At 41.6% G+C, this 27,975-nt stretch overlaps 1 protein-coding gene across 2 annotated transcripts in view; it reads right to left on the minus strand.

Moving 5' to 3' along the window:
• Positions 1-16,716: 16,716 nt before the first annotated feature.
• XB5946283.L (provisional ortholog of Fc receptor like 5 L homeolog) overlaps positions 16,717-27,975 on the minus strand; it is a 35,709-nt gene continuing 24,450 nt past the window's right edge. For both annotated transcript variants that reach the window (XM_041573700.1, XM_041573699.1), the window contains exons 7-13: positions 26,984-27,280; positions 25,351-25,497; positions 22,680-22,742; positions 21,469-21,494; positions 19,745-19,816; positions 17,742-17,828; positions 16,717-16,925 (exon numbers count right to left, since the gene is read on the minus strand). In XM_041573700.1, coding sequence (XP_041429634.1) covers positions 16,887-16,925; positions 17,742-17,828; positions 19,745-19,816; positions 21,469-21,494; positions 22,680-22,742; positions 25,351-25,497; positions 26,984-27,280 — 731 coding nt within the window. In that variant the 3' untranslated portion in view covers positions 16,717-16,886. The remainder of the gene's footprint in view (positions 16,926-17,741; positions 17,829-19,744; positions 19,817-21,468; positions 21,495-22,679; positions 22,743-25,350; positions 25,498-26,983; positions 27,281-27,975) is intronic.

The following is a 27,975-nucleotide window of genomic DNA, read 5'->3' on the forward strand; positions in this document are numbered from 1 at the left end:
TCCTCCTCATCCTCCACTGCTATGGCCACCCCACGTAACACTTCCTCCACCACCGGTGCCCCTTCTTCACTGGGGTCAGAGGAGTTATTTTCCCATGAGTTTCTTGAACTGAGTAATGCGCAACCATTATTGCCAGAAGAAGATGAAGGAGATGAGGACCTTACACCAGATTTAATTCTGGCAGAGAACACGACAGAGATGGACATAATGAGTGATGAGGAGGAGGTCCCCGCTGCTGCTTCCTTCTGTGATGTGTCAGAAGAAATTGATGCATCTGAGGAGAATGATGATGAGGAGATTGATGTTTTGTGGGTGCCTAGTAGAAGAGAGCAAGAGGAGGGTAGTTCAGATGGAGAGACGGAGAGTCAGAGAGGCAGTAGGAGAATAAGACTTAGAAGAAGCAGGGAGGACAGCCCGCAGGGATCAGTAGGGCAACAACATGTATCGGCACCTGTGTTCAGCCGGCCAACGCACCCGCCATTGCCGCCAATGCCGCCAACTTCTACTGTTACCGCCAGATCGCACACTTCCAAAAAGTCAGCAGTGTGGGATTTTTTTAATGTGTGTGCCTCTGACAAAAGCATTGTAATTTGCAATGAGTGCAGTCAGAAACTGAGCCTTGGTAAGCCCAACAGCCACATAGGTACAACTTCTATGCGAAGGCACATGAGCGGCAAGCACAAAGCACTTTGGGAGCAACACCTCATAGGCAACAGGCAAACTAAAAGCCACACTCCTTCTGGTCCAGCATCTTACTGCTCTACCTCTGCTCTCCTTGACCCGTCTGAACCACCCTCCACTCCGCCTTCCACCTTGACCACCTGTTCCCATTCCCAGTCATCTGCCACCAGCCAAGTTTCTGTGAAGGCCATGTTTGAGCGTAAGAAGCCAATGTCTGACTGTCACCCCCTTGCCCGGCGTCTGACAGCTGGCTTGTCTGCACTCTTAGCCCGCCAGCTTTTACCATACCAGCTGGTGGACTCTGAGGCCTTCCGCAAATTTGTAGCAATTGGGACACCGCAGTGGAAGGTACCCAGCCGCAATTTTTTTTCTAAAAAGGGAATACCACACCTGTACCAACATGTGCAGAGCCAAGTTACCGCATCTCTGTCACTTAGTGTTGGGCCAAAGGTCCATATGACTACTGACGCATGGTCCTCCAAGCATGGTCAGGGCAGGTATGTCACCTACACTGCCCACTGGGTGAACTTGGTAATGGCTGGGAAGCAGGGAATGGGTAGCTCAACAACAACAGTGGAGTTGGTGTCACCGCCACGGATTGCACGCGGTTCTGCCACCACCTCTACTCCTCCATCGCTCTCTACCTCGTCTTCTTCTTCTTCTTACTCTGCTGCTGGGTCCTCCTTCTCCTCCTCCACACCTGTGCACCCCCAGCTCCCCCTAGGCTATTCGACGTGCCAGGTACGCCGTTGTCACGCTGTCTTGGGATGACGTGCCTGGAAAGCAAAAACCATACCGGATCTGTACTCCTGTCATCTCTGCAGTCACAGGCCGATCGGTGGCTGACCCCACACCAACTGCAGATCGGAAAAGTGGTGTGTGACAATGGAAGCAATCTGTTGGCAGCGTTGAGACTAGGCAATTTAACACATGTGCCCTGCATGGCACATGTGTTAAATTTAATAGTCCAACGTTTTGTCTCCAAGTACCCAGGATTCCAGGACGTTCTCACCCAGTCCAGAAAGGTGTCGGCCCATTTCAGACGTTCCTACACAGCCATGGCACGCCTTGCTGACATTCAGCAGCGCTACAACATGCCAGTCAGGCGTTTGATTTCTGACAGCCAGACTCGCTGGAATTCAACGCTCCTTATGTTGGAACGTCTGCTGCAACAACAACAAAGGGCCGTCAACGAGTACCTTTTTGAACTGGGTGGTAGGACTGGATCTGCACAGCTGGGGATTTTTTCCCCCCGTTACTGGGTGCTTATGCGCGATGCCTGCAGGCTCATGCGACCTTTTGAAGAGGTGACAAATATGGTCAGTCGCACCGAAGGCACCATCAGCGACCTAATACCCTTCGCTTTATTCCTGGAGCGTGCCGTGCGACGAGTGACAGATGAGGCTGTAGACCATCGTGACGAGGAGCTGGAAGCGCACGATTTCTGGTCGGAATCACCAGAACGAACCCAGGCACCTGCTGCAACGCAGGGAGAGGTGCCAGAAGTGGAGTCAGAGGAGGAAGGTGGCTTTGTGGAGGAGGAGGAGGAGGACCAACAGGAGCAGGCTTCCCAGGGGGCTAGTGGTGACCTTTTGGGGACCCCTGGTCTTGTACGTGGCTGGGGGGAGGAGACCGTGGATGATGCAGTCCTTGATAATGAGGAAGCGGAGATGGATAGCTCTGCATCCAACCTTGTGAGAATGGGGTCTTTCATGCTGTCATGCCTGTTGAAGGACCCCCGTATCAAGAGGCTTAAGGAGAAGGACCTGTACTGGGTCGCAACGCTACTAGACCCTCGGTACAAGCATAAAGTGTCAGAAATGTTACCAACATACCACAAGTCCGAAAAGATGCGGCATTTACAAACCAGCCTGCAAAACATGTTGTACAATGCTTTTAAGGGTGATGTCACTTCAGGAACTCATCAACATTCCAGGGGCAGAGGTGCCAGTAATCCTGCCACGAGCACACCTGCAAGGACAAAGCCCTTTGGCCAGTCTGTAACGTCAGACATGCAAATGTTTTTCTGTCCAAGGCAGCGCCACAACCCTTCTGGATCCACCCTCAAAGAACGCCTCGACCGGCAGGTAGCGGACTACCTGGCATTAACTGCAGATATCGACACTCTGAGGAGCGATGAACCCCTGGACTACTGGGTGCGCAGGCTTGATCTGTGGCCAGAGCTGTCACAATTTGCCATGAACCTCTTGTCTTGCCCAGCCTCAAGTGTGCTCTCAGAAAGGACCTTCAGTGCAGCAGGAGGGATTGTAACTGAGAAGAGAACTCGCCTAGGTCACAAAAGTGTCGATTACCTGACCTTTATTAAAATGAATGAGGGGTGGATCTCGGAGGGTTACTGCACGCCGGAAGACTTGTTCTGACTTCTATGCAGCTGTCCTTCTCTTCAAGCCTCATGACTCCACACACAGCTGTCCTTTAGCGTCCTCCTCCTCCCTCCGCCACCGTTACAAACTAGGGTGCAAACCCTACTGGTTTAATTTTTTCTGGCCTCTGTGCTTCAGTGGCTGCAACCAAAAAAACTGGGCAAACAATGTCTACAAGGTCAACGTATGGCAAAAAATGACTATTTTCAGCATTTATATGGCATATTTTTTCTGGCAACTGTGCTTCAGTGGCTGCGTCCAAAAAATGCATATTTTCTGCATTTATATGGCATAATTTTTCTGGCCTCTGTGCTTCAGTGGCTGCAACCAAAAAAATGCATATTTTCAGCATTTATATGGCATAATTTTTCTGGCCTCTGTGCTTCAGTGGCTGCAACCAAAAAAATTTATATTTTCAGCATTTATATGGCATAATTTTTCTGGCCTCTGTGCTTCAGTGGCTGCAACCAAAAAAATGCATATTTTCAGCATTTATATGGCATAATTTTTCTGGCAACTGTGCTTCAGTGGCTGCGACCAAAAAAATGACTATTTTCAGCATTTATATGGCATATTTTTTCTGGCCTCTGTGCTTCAGTGGCTGCGGCCAAAAAAACTGGGCAAACAATGCCTACAAGGTCAACGACGTTGACCTTGTAGGCATTGTTTGCCCAGTTTTTTTGGCCGCAGCCACTGAAGCACAGAGGCCAGAAAAAATATGCCATATAAATGCTGAAAATAGTCATTTTTTGCCATATACGTTGAGTCAACGTATGGCAAAAAATGACTATTTTCAGCATTTATATGGCATATTTTTCTGGCCTCTGTGCTTCAGTGGCTGCGGCCAAAAAAACTGGGCAAACAATGCCTACAAGGTCAACGACGTTGACCTTGTAGGCATTGTTTGCCCAGTTTTTTGGCCGCAGCCACTGAAGCACAGAGGCCAGAAAAAATATGCCATATAAATGCTGAAAATAGTCATTTTTTGCCATACGTTGACTCAACGTATATGGCAAAAAATGACTATTTTCAGCATTTATATGGCATATTTTTTCTGGCCTCTGTGCTTCAGTGGCTGCGGCCAAAAAAACTGGGCAAACAATGCCTACAAGGTCAACGTATGGCAAAAAATGACTATTTTCAGCATTTATATGGCATATTTTTTCTGGCAACTGTGCTTCAGTGGCTGCAACCAAAAAAACTGGGCAAACAATGTCTACAAGGTCAACGTATGGCGAAAAATGACTATTTTCAGCATTTATATGGCATATTTTTTCTGGCAACTGTGCTTCAGTGGCTGCGTCCAAAAAAACTGGGCAAACAATGCCTACAAGGTCAACGTATGGCAGTTGTTTAAAGAGAACAGTAGATTACTAGCCAGCAAAGCTACCTAAGCTAAAATGTCCCTCAAATCCCTGCAGACTTCTGTCCCTCCAATACAGAGCAGTATCAAGCAGATTACTAGCCAGCAAACTTACTATCATCTGTCCCTGAAATCACTAACAGCTCTCCCCCTACACTATCTCTTCCAAGCACACACAGGCAGATTTTTCAGATACATTTTTGCCCTTGATCCCCCTCTGGCATGCCACTGTCCAGGTCGTTGCACCCTTTAAACAACTTTAAAATCATTTTTCTGGCCAGAAATTTTTTTTTAGATGTTAAAGTTCGCCTTCCCATTGAAGTCTATGGGGTTCGCGAACCGCTCGCATTTTTGCGCAAGTTCGCGAATATGTTCGCGAACTTTTTTTCCGACGTTCGCTACATCCCTAATCACAATAGCCTTGGATATTATGTCTGTCCAAAAAATCATCCAAGCCATTCTTAAAGGCATTAACTGAATCAGCCATCACAACATCACCCGGCAGTGCATTCCACAACCTCACTGTCCTGACTGTGAAGAACCCTCTACGTTGCTTCAAATGAAAGTTCTTTTCTTCTAGTCTGAAGGGGAGGCCTCTGGTACGTGATCCACTTTATGGGTAAAAAGGTCCCCTGCCATTTGTCTATAATGTCCTCTAATGTACTTGTAAAGTGTAATCATGTCCCCTCGCAAGCGCCTTTTTTCCAGAGAAAACAACCCCAACCTTGACAGTCTACCCTCATAATTTAAGTCTTCCGTCCCTCTAACCAATTTAGTTGCACTTAGTCTCTGCACTCTCTCCAGCTCATTTATATCCCTCTTAAGGACTGGAGTCCAAAACTGAACTGCATACTCCAGATGAGGCCTCACCAGGGACCTATAAAGAGACATAATTATGTTTTCATCCCTTGAGTTAATGCCCTTTTTTATGCAAGACAGAACTTTATTTGCTTTAGTAGTCACAGAATGACACTGCCCAGAATTAGACAACGTGTTATCTACAAAGACCCCTAGATCCTTTTCATTTAAGGAAACTCCCAACACACTGCCATTTAGTGTATAACTTGCATTTATATTATTTTTGCCAAAGTGCATAACCTTGCATTTATCAACGTTGAACCTCATTTTCCAGTTTGCTGCCCAGTTTTCCAGTTTAGACAGATCACTTTGCAAAGTGGCAGCATCCTGCATGGAACCTATAGTTCTGCACAATTTAGTATCATCTGCAAAAATAGAAACAGTACTTTCAATGCCCACCTCCAGGTCATTAATAAACAAGTTGAAAAGCAAGGGACCTAGTACAGAGCCCTGCGGTACTCCACTAACAACACTGGTCCAATTAGAAAATGTTCCATTTACCACCACTCTTTGTAGTCTATCTTTTAGCCAGTTCTCTATCCAGGTACAAATACTATGTTCCAGGCCAACATTCCTTAATTTAACCAGTAACCTTTTGTGTGGCACTGTATCAAATGCTTTAGCAAAGTCTAAGTAAATCACATCCACTGCCATCCCAGAATCAAGGTCTCTACTTACATTCTCGTAAAAAGAAATTAAGTTAGTCTGGCAAGATCTATTACGCATAAAACCATGCTGGCACAAACTCATAGTATTATGATTTGCTATGAAGTCCAGTATCTTATCCTTTATTAACCCTTCGAAAAGCTTTCCTAATACTGACGTCAGACTAACTGGCCTATAGTTTTGAGGCTGAGAACGGGATCCTTTTTTGAATAGAGGCACCACATTAGCAATTCGCCAGTCTCTCGGCACAATGCCAGATCTCAATGAATCCTGAAAAATTAAGTAAAGAGGTTTGGCAATCACAGAGCTAAGCTCGCTAATTACCCTGGGATGAATACCATCTGGCCCTGGACCTTTGTTAATCTTAACATGTTCAAGTCTCTTTTGAATTTCTTCATGTGTGAACCATGCATCATTAGTTGTATTACTAGAGGAGAAAAAGAGAGTATGGCAACAATGTCAGGAGGCTCTTAACCTAGTGCAAATAGAACTCACTAAGAAAAATATCCTCTTGCAAAAAACAAATGTTTTTGAACAAGGTGATAAAACTGGTAAGCTTCTAGCAATTCTCTCTAGGGATGAGTCAGTAACTCTCTATACTGGCCATCAAGCTAGTGGGGGAGCTGGTTTCTTCTCCAGAAGGCATAAATCAGGCTTTCAAAACTCCGGACCAAATGGGTTTTATGCCTGGTAGATCGACTGATACCAATCTCAGGCGACTTTTCACAAATCTTTCTGTCACACACGATAACCATGGTAGTAGAATAGTGGTCTCCCTCGACAATGAAAAAGCTTTCGACTCTGTAGAATGGGAATATTTATGGGATACTTTGAATAAAATGGGCATTAACCAAACATTTCTATCTTGGGTCTGGGCACTATACAATCTTCCAATTGCAAAAACCGCACTAACTCCAAACTCTCCAACTTTTTCTCAGTAGGTAGGGGTACCAGACAGGGATGCCCGTTGTCACCTCTGCTATTTGCCCTGGCGATGCAACCATTGGCGTGCCGTATAAAAGCCTTACAGGGAGTTAAAGGACTGCAACTGGGCAATAGGACAGAACGGATCTCCCTATATGCAGATGATACTCTTTTATATTTAGCAGACCACGACCAATCTTTAAAGAATGCCTTAAACATTATTAAAACCATACGGCTTTCTCCGGCCTTAAAATAATCAGGACAAAATCTGCAATCTTCCCAATCGACCCCCCTCCCCCCAATCAGCTAAACCAGACGGTGGAGTTGTTGTGGGTAGATATGTTTAAATACCTGGGGATATGGATACATTTGGACTTGGCGATGTTTACGGAGCTGAATGTAGTAGAATACTTGAGTACTAGAATTGAGAATTGGAAACGTCTCCCCCTTACCCTGGCAGGAAGAATCAATCTATTTAAAATGATAGTTCTCCTGAAATTGACGTACGTCTTCTGCCAGCCCCCTCTAGTGATTCCCCACTCCACCTTCAATAAGATTAAGGGGCTTATGTTAACCTTATTTTGGAATGGAGAGCAGTCCAGGATTTTATTGCATCGAGTTACCAACTACCAGAGGGGGGCTGGCAGTGCCAAATCTATATATGTATTATCTATCAGCACAGATGGTAGTGGCATGGAGATGGATGTCGCCCTCCCCTACTAATGTAGCTACTATGCTGGAGGCACAAATTGTGGTATCTCAGGAGGGGCTTAAGAACCTTTTGTACTGGGGATGGCCTCTGCAGAGAGGGTTACCCCACAAATGAAAGCCATAGTTGGAGCTTGGAAAATGGCATGTAAACACTTCTCCAAACCTCAGCCACATTGTTCGCAGTATACTCCCCCTATGGTGTAATTCCAAACTCCAACAGTTTAAGACAGGGATCCCCAACCTTTTGAACCCGTGAGCAACATTCAGAAGTAAAAGGAGTTGGGGAGCAACACTAGCATGAAAAATGTTCTTGGGGTGCCAAATAAGTGGTGTGATTGGCCATTTAGTAGCCCCTATGTGGATTGTCACCCTACATTGAGGTTCTGTTTGGCAGTACATCTGGTTTTTATACAACCAAAACTTGCCTCCGAGCTAGGAACTCAAAAATTAGTACCTGCTTTGAGGCCACTGGGAGCAACATCCAAGGGGCTGGAGAGCAACATGTTGCTCACGAGCTACTGGTTGGGGACCACTGGTTTAAGACTATTCCAGATCCTCAGTTATGGGCAGGCTACAATATCAAATATATCTTGGATATTATGCCAGAAGGCACACTTCTAACCTTTTCAGAGCTAAAGCATTCTTTCTCTCTCTCCCCAATAACATGCTCTTCAAATACCTGCAACTGCGACATGCAGTGGGGGACCCAGGTCGAAACCCAGCCTATTGACATATCTCCAAGAGCAATTGAACTCTTAGGGCGCACTGAGGATCTTAAGAAACCCCTCTCGACATTTTACAATAAGTTATTGCTGGCAGGTACCACTCAACTACCCAAACTGTATAGCAAGTGGCAGCGAGACCTCCCACATCTTTTCTCAGAACAATGGGAAGATGTCTTAGAGGCCACCGTTGATGGGATTATTTGCAGCAGGGATAGCTCAGTTAAAATATCTCCATCGCATATATCTTACTCCCCATAGGCTGCACTTGCACTCCAGAGATTGGGCAAGAATGTCCAAGATGTCAATACTCTCCAGCAGATTTCTTTCACCTTATGTAACTGCTCTAGGGCACAACGCTTTTGGGGGAAAGTGTCGAAAAGTATACAAGATAGGACAGGCTTAGTCCTCCCATTGGACCCCCTAGTAATTTTGCTTAATCAAGTTGAGGATCTTTCACCTAGAAGAGCTCAAAGAACGCTGATTATGTTACTGTGTATGCCAAAAAAAAACTATAGCAATACATTGGAAATCTGCTACTGGCCCAAAGCTGATGACTTGGGAAGAACTAATTGACAAAGCCATCCCTCTTTATAGGCTTACGTATATGAGACGAGGCTGCCCGCAAAAATTTGATAAAATATAGGCATCCTGGGTGGATTTTGAACCCTCTTAAGACTTATTTGCCAACATGTCTCTGGTTTTCATGTCACGCAGAATGACATAGACATCGTTTGTTCTTAGAAATCTGTGGATAAGATGTTTTATTAATGGTAGGAAAAAAGGTTCTCATATGGAAAATATGACCGGATACACTGCAAAGTTATTGTTTTTATTTTTTCTTTCTTTTATTATTTGTATTATTATTATTTTGACTGGGGTTGAAATGTTAGTTACAATCAATATGTTGTACGACAAGCAATTGCACATTTGTTATGCCATGTAATAATATGTGCACATTTACATTTAATAGAAACAAATTGTTTAAAAAAAAAGCTGCATGTGTTTCATAGGAACATCTATTTCCTCTCATACAATTAATATTTCTTTTCTTTCTTCTTTCTCTCTTAACAGAAACACTAAGGGGCCGATTCATCAAGGGTCGAATATCGAGGGTTAATTAACCCTCGATATTCGACTAGGAATCGAATATCGAAGTCGAAGGATTTAGCGCAAATTCTGCGATCGTACGATCGAAGGATTATTCCTTCGATCGAACGATTAAATCCTTCGAATCGAACGATTCGAAGGATTTTAATCCAACGATTGAAGGAATATCCTTCGTTAAAAAAAACTTAGGCAAGCCTATGGGGACCTTCCCCATAGGCTAACATTGACTTCGGTAGCTTTTAGCTGCCGAATTAGGGGGTCGAAGTTTTTTTTAAAGAGACAGTACCTCGACTATCGAATGGTCGAATAGTCGAATGATTTTTAGTTCGAATCCTTCGATTCGAAGTCGTAGTCGAAGGTCGAACTAGCCCATTCGATGGTCGAAGTAGCCCAAAAAACACTTCGAAATTCGAAGTTTTTTTACTTTGAATCCTTCACTCGAATTTAGTGAATCGGCCCCTAAAAGAAGGTCTAGGTAAGTACCTGTTTTGATCTGAACTCATTTGAAGTAAAAGGCATGATTACAGCAAATAAGGAAAGTATATCCCTCCCAGAATCTTCATAGAGGGTTGGGAAAAGAGATCTAAACATTGTTGCTGAACTGCACTTTGCTAAACTTTTTCTGCTCTACAAATTCCAATATACATTAAAGACAATGTAAATTCTCCAAAAAAATGTCCCACTCCACATCTTTAGTTCTCTAAAGATGCTGATGAAAATCTTAAGGTCGTTTTTTTAAAAAAAAAATCCCTTTAATGATAAATGCAACAAAGCTCACCAATGATAAATCTGATTCCCAGCACCTGGCATTTTGCTTTTATCTTATATACAGAGTGCAATGTGTCCAGGCAGGTTTCCAGGCATTGGGTCAACAGAACGGTGGACTTAACATGTGGGAAAAAACATTTCAGAACATCCCAGTACTTTGGAATGAAATAGGACACACTGGGAAACATTCCATCCATAAAATCATGCCACTCTTCACCCAGGCCTTTGCGGCCTTGCCACAATTCTGGGCCAATATATGACTTTGTTTGGCTTTACCACATTACACAAATTACACTCAAATTACACTCTATGGGCCAAATCACTAAGCGCCGAAGCGCCGAACGCTAGCGTTAGTTCGCTAGCGTTTGTCATTTTCGTTACTGCGCAAATCCACTAACGAACGCTGGCGTAGTTTCGCTAGTGTTACTTCGCACCCTTACGCCTGGTGAATTTTCGCTAGCGACGTTACTACGCAAATTCACTAACTTGCGCAGTGTACTGAACGCTACCTTTTACGCTAGACTTCCTTCGCCACCTCAGACCAGGCCAAGCGCAATAGAGTACATAGGGATTGTTTCAAAAAAAGTCAAAAAATTTTCAAAGTCCCAAAAAACGCTGGCGTGTTTTCTACATTATGGGTGATAGGCTGAAAAAGATCAAATTTTTTTTGGGGCTCCCCTCCTTCCCCCCTACATTTCCTGGCAACTTACCTAGACAGTGGGCACATGTGTAGGGCAAAATAAAAATTTTATTTGCTTATTTGAAGGTTTTCTAGGCATTTGTAGTGCTGATACGTATTCCTCCATTGAAATTTGAATTTGGCGCCGTATGCAAATTAGCCTTCGCTAGCGTAACTTCACTTTACATAGCGAATCAACGCTAGCGCAACTTCGCAACCTTACACTACCCCTGAGCGCAACTTCGGATTTTAGTGAATTTGCAGAGCGCTGGCGAAACTACGCCTGGCGAAGTGCGGCGAAGGGCGGCGAAGTTGCGCCTGGCGCAACTTCGCATCTTAGTGAATTTGCCCCTATGACTCTGTTCCATTGATGCAAGTGAAACTGTGCCCAGTTAAAATTCCCAGTCCAACTTCTACTCAGTGGATGAGAGTTATCTGTTCCCTGAGGATGTTGCATCTGGTTTTATATGTGAGCAATCAGAATTTCTGCACTCATGGTTGCACAAGGTTTTATGGTCAACATGGGCTTCCATTTTCTTAAATGTAAAGCAAGAAATACACACTGCAACTGGAAATCTGTAGGTAGGTATGTGTGTGCTGAACTGATGATTTCCCCACTTTTCTGGGAAGCTCCCTTGTTTGCTGCTCTCTACTGGATTAAGAATGAATAGGCCACAGCAGAGATGGAAATAGCAGTTTTAGCAGATTTACCTGTAATAAACAGAAGAAGAGAGATGTCAATTCATAACTCCTTGTTAAACTCTTCTAGATCACTTGTAAATGAATCACTTCTAAGCACCCTTGCAAATGCTCACCCCTAAAGACGTCTTAATAAATAGGGAGAGTAAAAGCTGGGAGCTGCTGCACACGGGTCTGGGGAATTGTATCTCTTGTTAGAAAGCCTGATAACAGACCTAGGTAAGTGTCTCTTTTGATTTGCACTTATTTTATCTAAAAGGGATCTAAAAACCATTGCTTAACATTTTCCTTAACACTTTCTGTACTACAAATCTGCCCACACATATTTATGGGAATATAAACCCTCCACATAAGTGTCCCTTGGCACCCCTTATTTCCAAGAATGCTGCTGTTATCTCACATAAGATGTCATTTTTATTTCATTATATGGACACACGTATAGGCTCTCAGTACACAAAGCTAGGTCCATGCTATAGTTGTAGGGGGTAAGAGTTATGCTTAATTAGAATTAGTGATGGGTGAATTTCTTCAGTCTTTTGAATATAGGCCTCGAGACATCTTCGAACATACAGGGGACAGTCTTCCTCCTCTGATGGCATAGAGGGAAGTACAATTGGTTCATTTAATTGGAGACAACCTTGGGCAGGAATGATGGGACTGTACTTAAAATTACCTTTTCTTCATGAAAAACTGTATAAAGTTGGGAAGGCCCCACTGAGCCACCACCCAATGAATTGCGACTCAAGGCATCCGCTCCATGATTCAGACTGCCCAGGATGCAAATGGCCTTGATGTCCTGTAAATATGTCTACGCTCAGGTCATGATTCGGATGGTCTCCCTCATGAGTTTGAAACTGCCTTTACACCCCTGTTTCCTCACATACGACACTGCTGAAGCATTGTCTGATCTGATCTTCACAGACAGGCCTAACAGGACTGGTCTGAGAGCTGACAGCGCCCTCTGGATCGCCCTCAACTCTAACACATTCGAAGTTAGATGCGACAGATTTTTTTCCCACCTTCCGTGGACCTCTATACTGCCCACATGGGCTCCCCAGTCTGTGCCACTGAGGCTTCTCTAATGCAAACCCTCTGTGCAGATTCACAGGCTTCTGCCACCATAAGAGGTGAGTTTTGAAGGCTGGTGACAGTTTGATAATCTGCGACCAACATCTGTAATGTTGATTCCAATGAGTCAGAAACCAACTCTGCACTGGTCTCATTCTGCACCTCACCCATTTCACTAACTCGATGGAAGAAGTTAGAAGACCCAGAAACTCATGAGTTCTCTGGCTGGTAGACTGCTGCTGTTCTGAAGAAGTCTCACTTCCTCCATAATACGAGAAATTTTCTGAAGGGGCAAGGAAACTAAACCCAGCCTGGTATCGAAGAGTGCTCCGAGATATATCATTCTTTGTGTTGGAATTAGCTGGCTCTTCTCTTCATTTAGAATCAAACCGAAACGCATAAACGTCCTTCTCACCATCTGTACTTGATCTTTGAGGGATTGTGGATCTCTTCCAACAATTACAAGATCATCTAGATAGTGATAGACTCCCACTCCTTCCCCTTTCAAATTGGCGATGAGAACTATCAGCATCTTGGTGAAGGTCCTTGATGAGGTAGAGAGGCCCAAAATGCAGATAACGAAATTGAAAATGGAGATCTCCCCAGGCAAATCTTAGAAAATGTTGTTGTTCCTCTGCCACTGAAACGTGCAGATACGAATCCTTTAAATTGAGGGAAGCTAGCCAATCTCCTGTATGCACTACCGATTTTATAGTGGAAAGAGATTCCATCTTGAACCTCTGGGACTTTAAACATTTGTTTAATCTTCTTAGGTCTAGAATTGGGCGAAGTTGTCCTGCGTCTTTTGGAACCAGGAACAGCGGAGAGTAAAAACCTAGACCTTGCTCTTGAGGTGGAACTGCCACTATCACCTTTTTTGCCCCCAGCTGGGAAATGTAGTCCTGAAAGATTAAACGGTCTTCCTCTTTTCCAGTCCTTTTTGAGGAAAAAATAGTTTTGAGGCTTTTGTAGAAATTCTAAGCAGTATCCCCTGAAGACTACCGAAAGGACCCACCAATCCTGGATCTCTATGGTCCATACCTCTCAAAACTCCAGAAGCCTTGCTTCTTCAGGAAAAGGCAGGGCCAGCCTCACATCATTGGGGTTTTGGCTGATTCCTTGGAGATCTGGGGTTTCTAGCCTTTGTGGCCCGAAAAAACCCCCGATTGAACAGACCGCCAAGTACTCCTAAACTCCTTCCCCAGTCTGTAGGCTTTAGCCTCTTCTTTGTGTCTATATTCAAATCTGTCCCACTGTCTTCTCCCTTGGGCAGAAAGGTGCTCTTCCCAGCTGATGACTTGGCAATAATGTCATCCAAGGATTTTCCAAAAAGCCTCTTGCCCTCAACGGGAAGCTTGCACAGCGTATTCATTGAGGCTGTATCTGCATACCAAGTACACAGCCACAGCTTGGCAGCAGTGGTATACGCCATATTGTGTGCCGCCATTCTTGACAAATCCACAGTAGCCTCCAAGCAAAACTCTGCTGCTCTTTTCCAAAAAAGCCTCTTCAATATTATCTGCCCAGACCGTCATCGTTTTTGAGACAGAAACTGCAGCAATCGCTGGTTTACAAGCAACGCCCACTGTTAAATAAGCCTTCTTCAATTCTTTCTCAATTTGTCTATCTATAGGATGTTTTAAAGCCGAAATATCGTCATTCGGTAGGGCAGTCTTTTTTGACAGACGGGCTACTGGGGCATCAACTGTTGGTGGGTGCTCCCAAATCTCCAAATAATCCTGAGAAAAAGGATATAGAGTCAGAAACGTATTTTCCACCGGAATCTTCCTAGGGCCCTTAGCCCACTCTTGATCTATTATATCCTTAATTTCAGCATGCACGGGTAAAAATATTTTTCTTCTTCTTTGAAAATAAGGAGAAAGAAGAAGAAGACTCTCTTCCAAGCTCAGGTTGCGTCTAACCGCCTTGAAAAGGGAAGGCATCACCTTAGTATCAAAACCTTCAGGATTCTCCGCTTCATCCTCAGAGGAATGAGACTCATAAGAATCTGAAGATGAAGAATGTAATACAACAGATGTACTTGGGAGCGGACATTGACACAGCACATTGATAAAGAGTTTAAACTCATGGATATTGAGAATTTCTATAAAGAGACTTCCACATGGTCAGCATTAGCAGATGTACCAGAATAGATATACAGATATACATTGCTGACCATAGCCGGATCCTCACATTAGTTTATAGAGTTTGCGTTGATACCAGAAGTGTTGAAGATAAGGTGTAACAGGATCCAGTGTCACATGATTAACTAAAACCATAGATATGAAGAATGATGAAGAACAGTGACCAGGAAAGATGAACAGCTGGAGACCAATAAGGGAAGATTCCTTCACCAAAGCCAGTCACTATCATGATTATATAAGATGTTATGGCAGTGGAAGATTTTCTTATCTAGGTGTAAAATTAAGTTGTTATTAATTGCTCAGTGAAACTGTAATCATTGTGACTTTCTTTGTGTTTTTATGGAATTAAAGTGAACGGTTTCCTCCAACTCTCCTGTTTATCATTGGTGTTAGTTGTCCTTCCTACTGTATATATTGATTTAAAACACACTAGATTACCAAAATTATAGCTTCTAATTATAGGAATTGGATTTTTAAGCCACAGACATCATTGCCAAAACAGTTGCACTTACATCATACAATGACATTCCTGACAATTCTGTGCTTCCTATTTTGTGGACACAATTTCAAGGGGGGGGGGCTGCAAATTGACCCATGCACAGAGCCAGGTCCATACAGAATGGGGTTGTTGGGTTGGGAAGAACTAGATGGCAAAGAGCTCTGATATCAACCCAACTGAACCCCTGTGATATGAATTGAAACCCCAACTGTGAGCCCAATCCCCAACATCAGTGCCCAACCTTGTTAATGTTTTTTGTAATTGAATAGAAGAAATTGTCACTAACAATGTTCCACCATCTAGTGGGACCTTCTCAGAAGAGCAGGGGCTGTTATAGCAGCAAAGGGAGGGGCGACTTCATATTAAAGCCTTTGGTTAGTGAATGAGATGTCAGTCAGGCAGGTTTCCAAATACCATTGGGCTACAGTGAATTTCCACATTTCGCCGCCAGCGCATGTCAGATTAGTCGCACACATAAAAATTGTTGTGCATCAAAATTATTCAGACGCCATTGATTTTAATGCGTTAGGACAAAATGGGTGCGCATATAAAAATTGTTGTGGGTGTGAAAATGGATGCGCGTCAAAATTATTTTGATGTCCCTTTGACTTCAATGCTTTTCGCAAATTTTTTGCTAAGCAGAACACTAATACATTTGCAACCCTTTTTCTCAGCTGGGTCCTCACAAATGAGTGGAGGAAGGTCTTAAAAAAAGCTGAGGATTTATTGACCACTGCAAAGGTTCTTCCCTGTTTGCAACAACAAATGGAGCAAAGAAATACAATAAATGATGAAGTCAAAGGTTACACAATGTACACTGGTTGCAACTACCCCACACAGGAGCTAGAAAATGTGAAGGATTAGTAGTCTCACCTCTCACACCTCCATATAAAGTGTCTCTGCCAGTAGAAGCTTCTCAGGGAAGCCCAATAGCCCAAGTTCCTTCCAAACTGTGTGGCACATTCCACACTTCTCTCATTCTAAGCCGCCCTGTCTTACTCACAAGCCCTACATATGTTCTATAATAGTAACTACTATCCTCTAGCTATACCTCAATCCTGAGGTCCTTATTCCCTGACTTGTTGGTTGGTTTGTTTCCTTAGGACACTGACTTGATACTGCTGGAGGCTTCCTAGCACAACCTCCCCCAATAACAAGTGGAGTCCAAAGAGAAAGTTCCATGTTTTGTCCCCCATTATATACCTTATGGTCAGGATCTACAATCACAAGATCCCCAGCCCAATTAGATCATAGGTAAGAGACATCCTGATTCAAGGTCCCCTACATGCCCATTACAAGATATTTCTAAATCCATCTGCTGCAGGTCATGTCTTCCAGGATAGACACATTCATAGTAAATATAGTCTCCTATGGACTTACCTGTAGCATGAGGGGGTTCATCACAACCATTGTCCACCATTAACAGATTAGTCGCATGTGGATACATAACATATATATTTTATTAATATAATTCCATTCTTTTTCATTCAGTAATGCCGAGTTATTAGAAGAACAATTTTAACTGAAGATTTAAAAAAAAAAACAATACGTTCTGAGACTGGACAAGTCCATGAGTACAAAAGGTGTTGTGATTTGGGGATTCTGCATGTTCATCTCTTCTTCACCGAGGCATAAACACAATTCTCATCCTGCACCAAACAAAAAGGCATGGAATAAAATGATTTTAAAGGACAAACACTCATTTCGTGGGGAAAGATTTTTTTACCAGAAAAGGTAGTAATTGTGCCTTATTCTTTCCATTCAATGTTGGTGCATTTAATTAACCTATGATGGTTTTTTGAGACCTCCTTGGTCTTCATGATGGCCTTCCAAAACCAAACATACAATATTCATATCAAGATCATGTGGCACATCAAATATGGTCAAGGGGGTGAATACTTATTTAAACCAATGTCACATGGCCCAGCTGGTGAGAGATTAGAATATGTTCTCCAAGTGCCAATACATGTGAGAGGTTTTTGTCAAGGTTTAAATACCTCCACGGTCAAGGGCGTAACTACAGAGGAAGCAGACCCTTCTGAGGTCCTAATTCATATAAAATTTAAATAAATATTGGTAAAACTGGTCAACCTGGGGCCTGAAAAATAATCTGTTGTGTGGCCCAGTAATATCTAGTTCAGACACTGTCCACAATCATGTCACACAACGATAGGTTTAGACCTATTTGTGGTAGACATGTCCTGGGTGGTAGGAACACTAAGGATTTGACTTATAATATAAAAAGGAAGGCTATGGGAATAAAGAAAGGTTGTGGCAAACTGTTAACAATGGCAGATTAGGCAAAACTGAAACTCCAATCAAGTCTGTGACACTTTCATACAGACAATGAAAAAGAAGCCAATAGGGAGTTAAATAAAAAAAGGGGAAATAATACAATGAAGGAATAAAAGCCAGTTCACTTAAGTTCAGTCTATATTCATAAATGATGAAGAAAAAAATAATACCTGGGGGATAGTTCTGAGTTCTTGATTATTTTTGTTTCCTCCTGGAGTTTTCAAGGCAGCATAGACAACCGAGTTTTCTCTCTGAACCTGAAATAAACACTTAGCATTACCTATGGCATCAGTTGACTTTACGGAAATTCTTCTGAATTTATAAAAAGAAATACCAGGAAAATATACAGAATAAAACCCTCCATCCTTCTCTCTGCCAGAAGATTCCCCCTGCTTCTCCAAATTCTGTATTATATTGCTTCAATTCCACATTTTCAGAACATTAATCTTCTATTGATTATAACTTACTTCACTAGGAGGTGTCATCTTGTACCAACAACTCACAACTCCCTTTTCTGCCCACCAGCACTGGGGCAAGCCACCCAGGAACCCTGGGCAACCCAACTTCTACCCACCCCTAATTCTTTCCCTGCTGCCCATGCCTCATCATAGAGGAGAGAGGGTGGGCTGGCAGTGTTGTGTCAGTGATACCTACCACGTGACCCCACCTACCTCATGGCTTTAAGAAAAGCTCCCCTTTAGAGATTAGTTTGTGCAACCCAATGGCATGGGGAAGTATGAATGTTCCATGTCCTGGGCAACAGAATCAGATAACTCTGGGTGCCATGGATAACATCAACATACTCCAAGGTAGAGTTCATATTGGATTATGGAATTACATCATCAGTTTACAAAAGGTTTTATTATAGGACAGTCGTTTATAGATTTCTCTACACATTTCTTTACTGTAAGGACAGTCAGGTTATGGGATTCCCTACCAAGAGAGGGGGAATGAGTGATTCATTGGTGGGGAGGAAAAGAGATCTAACTATCAGCATAGGAAGGGGTTCTTTACTGTAAGGGCAGTCAGGTTATGGGATTCCCTACCAAGAGAGGGAGAATGAGTGATTCATTGATGGGGAGGAAAGGAGATTTCACCGTCAGCATAGGAAGGGGTTCTTTACTGTAAGGGCAGTCAGGTTATGGGATTCCCTACCAAGAGAGGGGGAATGAGTGATTCATTGGTGTGGAGGAAAGGAGATTTAACCATCAGCATAGGAAGGGGTTCTTTACTGTAAGGGCAGTCAGGTTATGGGATTCCCTACCAAGAGAGGGAGAATGAGTGATTCATTGATGGGGAGGAAAGGAGATTTCACCGTCAGCATAGGAAGGGGTTCTTTACTGTAAGGGCAGTCAGGTTATGGGATTCCCTACCAAGAGAGGGGGAATGAGTGATTCATTGGTGGGGAGGAAAGGAGATTTCACCGTCAGCATAGGAAGGGGAAGTTAAAGTTGAATGGACGTATAAGTTGCAGCAAATACATTACACTACACAAGTCCAGGGAACCTTAATAAAATAAAATAAAGTTGTTATATTGCCCTACACATGAGCCCAGTGTATAGTTTATGTGCCATATGTTAGGAAATGTAGGGGGGAAGCCGGGTACCCCAGAAAAAATGACGCTCTTTTGCAGCCTATCACCCTGAAAAAAGAAAAGTCGCCAGTGTTTTTGGGACTTAGAAAAATGTTCAACTATTATTTGAGGAATCCTATCTACTCTATTGCACTTCCCCTGGTCTGAGGTGGTGAAGGCAAGTCTGGCGCAAGAGGTAACGTTCAGTAAAATCCACATCTTAGTGAATTTGCGCAGTTACGTCCATTCGCCAGAGCGCGAATTCGCCAGGTGTTAAGGAGCAAAGAGTCTATCTCCTTCGTTAGTGAAGTTACGCCAGTGTCCGTTCCGAAATGACGTCACGCTGAAGACATTTTTCCCCCAAGAGAATGAGTGATTGAAACTGAGAGAAAAGGTGTTAATAAATTATTGATAGGGATAACAATGGAATGGAGATATGTCTAGCATTTCTGAGAACAACTTACATTTGTAGAAACTGTCATCAAATAATACATTTTCATCTCCTGGGATGTATTATGGGCTCATGACCTGCTGTAGGTGCGTCTGATTTATTATATGTCTTGTATCACATTCAGTGAGATAATGATAAATAAATCCTACCTGTTTATAAGCAGCTTGTGTATTCCTTCTATCACTTCCCTTCACTGCAGCATAAATAACATTATCTCCATCCTGAACAAAGAAACAAATGTCACTACAGAATAATGTTTTTTAATAACATGTCAGCAAATATCCAGAAGGAAACGGGGACAAACAGAGCTCACACTTTCTTTTTCCTACAGCGACAGTCTTTGTTATCTGTGGCTCCCTGAACAACTGAATCTTCTCCCAGTACTTGTTCTATTCCTATTCTAATCAATGAATCTGGTTCATTTTCAAGTTCATACACAGGTGATACTCAGAGTTCCCTGTATAACTCAGCCTGCAGCCTTGTGCCTTTATATGGTCATCGAACAACCCCTCAGTGACTTCTAATATCCTTATCATTTACAGTAGGGGGTACATTATCCCTTATAATACATGAGTGATACTCAGAGTTCCCTGTATAACTCAGCCTGCAGCCTTGTGCCTTTATATGGTCACAGAACAACCCCTCAGTGACTTCTAATATCCTTATCATTTACAGTAGGGGGTACATTATCCCTTATAATACATGAGTGATACTCAGAGTTCCCTGTATAACTCAGCCTGCAGCCTTGTGCCTTTATATGGTCACAGAACAACCCCTCAGTGACTTCTAATATCCTTATCATTTACAGTAGGGGGTACATTATCCCTTATAATACATGAGTGATACTCAGAGTTCCCTGTATAACTCAGCCTGCAGCCTTGTGTCTTTATATGGTCACAGAACAACCCCTCAGTGACTTCTAATATCCTTATCATTTACAGTAGGGGGTACATTATCCCTTATAATACATGAGTGATACTCAGAGTTCCCTGTATAACTCAGCCTGCAGCCTTGTGCCTTTATATGGTCACAGAACAACCCCTCAGTGACTTCTAATATCCTTATCATTTACAGTAGGGGGTACATTATCCCTTATAATACATGAGTGATACTCAGAGTTCCCTGTATAACTCAGCCTGCAGCCTTGTGCCTTTATATGGTCACAGAACAACCCCTCAGTGACTTCTAATATCCTTATCATTTACAGTAGGGGGTACATTATCCCTTATAATACATGAGTGATACTCAGAGTTCCCTGTATAACTCAGCCTGCAGCCTTGTGCCTTTATATGGTCACAGAACAACCCCTCGGTGACTTCTAATATCCTTATCATTTACAGTAGGGGGTACATTATCCCTTATAATACATGAGTGATACTCAGAGTTCCCTGTATAACTCAGCCTGCAGCCTTGTGCCTTTATATGGTCACAGAACAACCCCTCAGTGACTTCTAATATCCTTATCATTTACAGTAGGGGTTACATTATCTTTTATGATACATGAATGATATACAGAGTTGCCTGACCTGTAGGCATTTATATTGATTAGATCAGACAGCAGCGGATTTGCTGGGCAGGTGCCCCTAGGCAGTGCAGTCTGCGCGGTCCTAGTGCTCACCCGCAATATCTCATGCAGGCGAAAGAGCGCCAGCGTGCAAGTGCTGGGGAGCAGCGCGTCCCCAGTGCTTCCCATAGAGCGGCTGGGCGACATGCCGCCCCCAAAAATGTGCCGCCCTAGGCCCGGGCCTATGTGGCCTCGCCACAAATCCGGGCCTGAGATCAGACTGTTTTTGGTTATAAAATTCTTACTCCCCTGTTTTACAAAAAGTTGTAACATACTGTAGTTGAAGTTATACTTAGAAATGACACTCACATCATTATTCTGAGATGTTGAATGAGCTGTAAAAGAGAGAGGAATATTAAATATAATTTCTGTAAGTAAAATAATATATATATATATATATATATATACTGTATATATATATATATATATATATATATATATATACATATATATATATATATATATATATACATGTATATATATATATATATATATATATATATATATATATATATATATATACATGTATATATATATATATATATATATATATATATATATATATATATATATATATATAATATAACAAACAAGGGAAAGTTGTCCTCACCACTATTTTTTAAAACCATTAGGCGGGGTGCAATGAGGGTGTGACCACAAAAAACATATAGACAAATACAAGAGTCCTCTGCACTCAACCCATTATCAATATATTTAAGACAGAGACATTTTGTGCTACTGCTACTAAAAAATGCCTTACCCTTTAAACAAAACAGGGATTGTTTGTCCATATATTGCAATATATTTAAGCTGAACAACTACGTCAAAGTCATCCCATATCTGGCCAGTCCTATGTTCAATTTTATCTGATATTTTAAAAAATAGTGTTGAGCACAACTTTCCCTTGTTTGTTATAGTTATACAGGAGCAGTGACCAGCTCTATGTTGTAGCTCCCACCCTTCCCAACTATAGTCAGGTGATCCCACTGGTGTCTAATAAAAGGGCAGCCAAATTTGGGAGTTTTACTTTGAAAGCAGCAAGTAAGTTGCAGGTAAAACCAAGTCCCTTTGTAAAATGTATAATGAAGCAATAGAATTCTTAATGAATCAGATAAAATTGAGTGTAGGACTGGCCAGATATGGGATGTGACGTAGTTGGCCAGCTTAAATATAATGCAATATATGGACAAACAATCCCTGTGTTGTTTAAAGGGTAAGGCATTTTTCAGTAGCAGTAGCACAAAATGTCTCTGTCTTAAATATATTGATAATGGGTTGAGTGCAGAGGACTCTTGTATTTGACTATATATATAATATATATATATATATATATATATATGTCATAAATAATGTATATGTCATTAATCCTACAGAGTATGTGGGATTTGATGTAGGACTTCATGTTAATAAGAATAACAGGAGCAAATATGCTGCATGTCATCTAAACGGTGCATTAATACAGTTAATTCAGTTGAAATACAAAATATCTAACACAGACAAGTGCACAGCTTGTGACTCACCTTTAGGCTGACGATTAAAGTTAATGGACATATAACACACGTCCTCGTCTAAGTTGGTTTCTCCTGGGAATGAGAAATAAATTAGAATTTTCCCATGTTATTTAAAATGCAGTAGAACCTTCCTGAGAAGTCAAAAAGGAAACGTTGTCACATAGAATAGGGGGACCATAATATACAAATCAGATATTTTCCAGCTCATTTGGATTTTAAATACAAAAGGGACAATATATTTTCCCAGGTTTTATTCTAAATACATGTGTTTCGTGTTTCTAATGTTAAAAGATGGAACGTGTAGGAATCTGCTGTTTTCTAGAATTTCTCAAAAAAGTCCAATGATATTTAGATCTACTGGTTATAGAGAATATCTGTCCCTAGAGCTACACAGGGAGGCACATTTATCAAGGGTCGAATTTCGAATTCATGTGAGTTTTTTTAAAACTCCCATAAATTCAAAATTCGCCAATCGAACTTTATTATTAAAACCGAATTTTTTAAACTCGGAACGAAATTTAAACAACCCGAAATGCGAATCGGATTCAATCAAACTCAATTCGAGTTTTTTCTCCCTGAAAAAAACTTGAATGTCAGGAAGGCTGCAGACATCCCCAAATTGATCCCTGCACTTCTCCCATTGACTTAAACAGCAATTCGGCAGGTTTTAGGTGGTGAATAGTCGAATTCTAATTTTTAAAGGGCCAGAGTATAATAAATCTCAAAAATCAAATTCTTTTTAAAAAAAAAAAAAAAAAAATTTGGATAACTCCCTAGTCAAATTTGAGAGTTTTGACCTTAAAAAAAAATTCAAATTAAAATTTTCAATTCGACCCTTGATAAATCTGGCCCTTGGTTTTATCTTGGGGAGAATTTTGCATTTTAACAGTTTGGCGACAATAACCTGCACAATATAGTAACCAGTGATGAGAAGGAAAGGTTTGGACCCACATCATTAGAGGATTATCTGTTTATCTAAATCCGTAGGAACCAGAACAAACACATGCAAGGAAGAGAATGGGATCATTTACATAAATAATGAGTGGTCCCCAGACCCCATGTCACCACCAATGAAGCTGAATTATAGGGGCAAATTCACTAAGCGCCGAACGCTAGCGTTTTTTCGCCAGCGTTTGGCATTTTCACTACTGCGCTAATTCACTAACGAACGCTGGCGTAGTTTCGCTAGTGTTACTTCGCACCCTTACGCCAGGTGAATTTTCGCTAGCGACGAAACTACGCAAATTCACTAACTTGCGCAGTGTACTGAGCGCTACCTTTTACGCTAGACTTCCTTCGCCACCTCAGAACTGGCGAAGCGCAATAGAGTAGATAGGGATTGTTTCCAAAAAAGTCAAAAAAATTTCTAAGTCCCAAAAAAACACTGGCGTGTTTTCTACATGATAGGTGATAGGCTGAAAAAGATCGAAATTTTTTTGGGGCTCCCCTCCTTCCCCCCTACATTTCCTGACTCATGGCAACTTACCTAGACAGTGGGCACATGTGTAGGGCAAAATAAAATTTTTATTTGCAGATTTGAAGGTTTTCTTGGCATTTGTAGTGCAGATACGTATTCCTCCATTGAAATTTGAATTTCGCGGCGTATGCAAATTAGCCTTTGTTAGCGTAACTTCGCTTTACATAGCGAATCAACGCTAGCGCAACTTCGCAAACTTACGCTACCCCTGTGCGCAACTTCGGATTTTAGTGAATTTGCGGAGCGCTGGCGAAAATTCGCCTGGCGCAACTTCGATTCTTAATGAATTTGCCCCTCAGTTCTAGCTCTGCAACAAAGGGATTGGGGATGATCCAGAGCCCCCTTACAGTGCCGTCTACTACTCCTGCTGTTCCTCTGTAACGTAGTACAATAAAAATATTTATTGAAAAATAGCAAAGAATGGCAGGGGGGTCTGATCAGGAGGAGCCCCTCTAAATCCGTTTCTTCCACCCTATAAATGGTAATGACAAGACTGGGGTACTGGGAATTAGCAGGGAGGACTAATGTCCTTCTGATACACCTTGGTCACTCAGATAAATACTAAGGGGCAAATTCACTAAGATTTGTAGTTGCGCCAGCGTCCGCTTCGCAGCACTTCGCCAGGCGTATTTTCGTCAGCGCTACGCAAATTCACTAAAATCAGAAGTTGCGCTCAGGGGAACCGTAAGGTTGCGAAGTTGCATATCGTTAATTCGCCAAGCAAAGCAAAGTTACGCTAGCGATGATTAATTTGCATACGGCGCAAAATTTAAGTTACAATGGAGGTATATGTAGCATCACTACACAAGCCTGGGAAACCTTCAATTTTTATTTTGCCCTACACATGTGCCCACTGTATAGTTAAGGTGCCATGAGTTAGGAAATGTAGGGGGGAAGGAGGGGAGCCCCAAAACATTTTTCGATCTTTTTCAGCCTATCACCCATAAAAAAAGAAAAAACGCCAGCGTTTTTTGGGACTTAGAAAAGTTTTTAACTTTTTTTGAAGCAATCCCTATCTATTCTATTGCACTTCGCCTGGTCTGAGGTGGCGAAGGAAGTCTGGCGTAAAAGGTAGCGTTCAGTACACTGCGCAAGTTAGTGAATTTACGTAGTTACGTCCGTTGCACAAATTTGCCAGGCGTAAGGGTGCGAAGTAACACTAGCGAATTTACGCCAACTCCCAAATACTCTGTGTGTATTTACCTGGTCCCGAGAGAGTTTTGCGTCGGCTGCTCTGTCTCCCATGTTGTTTCTTTTTGGACTTGAGGATAAGGAGAGCGATGATGAGAAGAGATATCAGAACAGTCAGTGCTACTGTAACAACTATAATCAGCATTAATGTAGTGTTATCTGTAATAGGAATGAGAAAAAATATGTTACCCAGTGCCCATAATGAGCAATAACAATGATAATTGATTTATATTTCTATATGTACATAAAGGTAATGGGCAGCAGGAGTTCTTTAAAAGGTTTATTTATTTATGCAAAAATAACAAATAAAAAAAATAAACAAATACAAAAAGTATTGCAGAAGTGATACCTATATTGACTAACAATGTATACAGCAACTAGAGTATGTCGGTTCTGACCCACCCCTATAATACAAGCTGGATAAGAACTAACACAGGATTCAGCTGGGGGGGGTATTATGTGGAGCCTCAGCTGTTCAGCTAACTGGCCTGTCCCTATCTATTACCACCTACAGTGAGCTCCACTGATCTTTTTTGGATTTGACTTGTACGTGAACTCAGTAGGTCTGAGTTGGAGTACTTTTTTATTTTGGCTTTAAACACCCTCAGGGTTTAATAAATTCCAGAAAAAATTGTTTTTTTTTTCCCCATGAAAAAATTAAGTTTTTCCCCCAATAAGAAAAGGTCAATTTTACATTCAATTATTTTAAAGGTTTACTTCTCCTTTAAAATTAAACTTTTAGTACTATGTAGAGTGGGATATTCTCAGGGCCTTGTTTTATATCATTCGTGGTTTTTGAATTATTTCGCTTCTTGCTTAATTCTCCAGTTCAGAATCTAGTTGCTAGGGTCAGAGTTAACATGGCAACCAGGCAGCAGTTTCATTTAGAGACTGGAAATATGAATAGAAAGATGAGTAATAAAAAGTAACAATAACCATAGTTTTTTGACTGCCATTTGAAAGCTGGAAGATGGCAAATAATTTAAAATCTATACAAAATAAAAAATGAAGACAAGTTGCTAGGAATTGGTTATTCTATAACATACTAAATAATAGTAGTACAGTGATAGTAGTGATAGTAGTATTTATCTGTTATGATATAGTGATAGTAGTAATTATCTGTTATCTACTGTGTATCCTGTGCTTGAATGGCTGCCCCCATGGCTACCCAGCAGCTTGTTTATATAAACTATAGTAGTACTTATCTGTTATTTACTGTGTATCATGTGCTTGAATGACTGCCCCCATGGCTACACAGCAGCTTGTTTATATAAACTATAGTAGTACTTATCTGTTATCTACTCTGTATCCTGTGCTTGAATGGCTGCCCCCATGACTACACAGCAGCTTGTTTATATAAACTATAGTAGTACTTATCTGTTATCTACTGTGTATCCTGTGCTTGAATGGCTGCCCCCATGGCTACACAGCAGCTTGTTTATATAAACTATAGTAGTATTTATCTGTTATCTACTGTGTATCCTGTGCTTGAATGGCTGCCCTCATCTATGAGCTTTCAATATAGACTGGCAGCCGGGTGAATTGGGATCATTTCATCAAAATCAAGACAAGTTTATAAATATACACACTTTTTTTTACACAGACCCTTCCATATGATAGAAGCAATTAGTTGTAGTACTTATACCTAAATTGTTATTTCCTGACTTGTTTATATTAGAGATATTTAACTCGCTGCTCCTCTTCCTCACACTGCCGGTTGTAGTTTGTACCTCACAGGTATATTTCCCAGAATCCTTTGGTGCAGCTGAGGGAACTCTGTATTCATGAGATGAACTGAATTCTTGCACCACTGTCCCATTGATATAGAAAGCAAACTGCAGCTCTGTAGTATTTCTGGGATTTGTGTCACATGTTATGGTCATGTGATCTCCTTCTGTCACCTGATCTGGGGTCACTTTTATTTGTGGGGGACTGAACAGCTCTGGGAAGAAAAATAAACATCATTACCATTTACTGAAATTAGAACTGAGTGAGCAACGTATTTTTTTATATTTATTCATTATTTTTCACTTTTGATAAGAATGCAAAAAATAACAACACAAAAAGAACAAAATTAAAGGGGTTGTTCACCTTTAAATTAACTGTCAGAAGGATGTAGAGAGGGATATTCTGAGACAATTTGCAATTGGTTTTCATTTTTTATTATTTGTGGTTTTTGACTTTTTATTCAGCATCTCTCCAGTTTGTCATATCAGCCATCTGGTTGCAAGGGTCCAAATTCCCCTAGCAACCATGCATTGATTTAAATAAGAGACTGGAATATGAATAGGAGAGGCTTGAATAGAACGATGAGTAATAAAAAGTAGCAATAATAATCTTGGGCCTTATTTATCACAATCTGAATTTATTTTACCATTATAATCAAAAAAGTCTGACCAAACTAAAATCTGCGATTAAAAAATGAAAATTTTATTGAAACGGGTACAAACACAGAATTAATCGAGAGAAAATCTGAATTGTATGATTTTTTTGGACTTTTCTCCCAAATTGCTAATTTTTTTCTGTCTTTTTCCGAAAAGCCTGCATTTTTCCGATTTATGACGAAAAGTAGAAAATAGTCGGATTTTCAGGCTAATTCCAGCGCAGACCACAGAAACTTTCAGATAGGATCGGAAT

Source organism: Xenopus laevis, chromosome 8L (assembly GCF_017654675.1).
Source record: "Xenopus laevis strain J_2021 chromosome 8L, Xenopus_laevis_v10.1, whole genome shotgun sequence".
Classification (NCBI taxonomy): Eukaryota; Metazoa; Chordata; class Amphibia; order Anura; family Pipidae; genus Xenopus; species Xenopus laevis.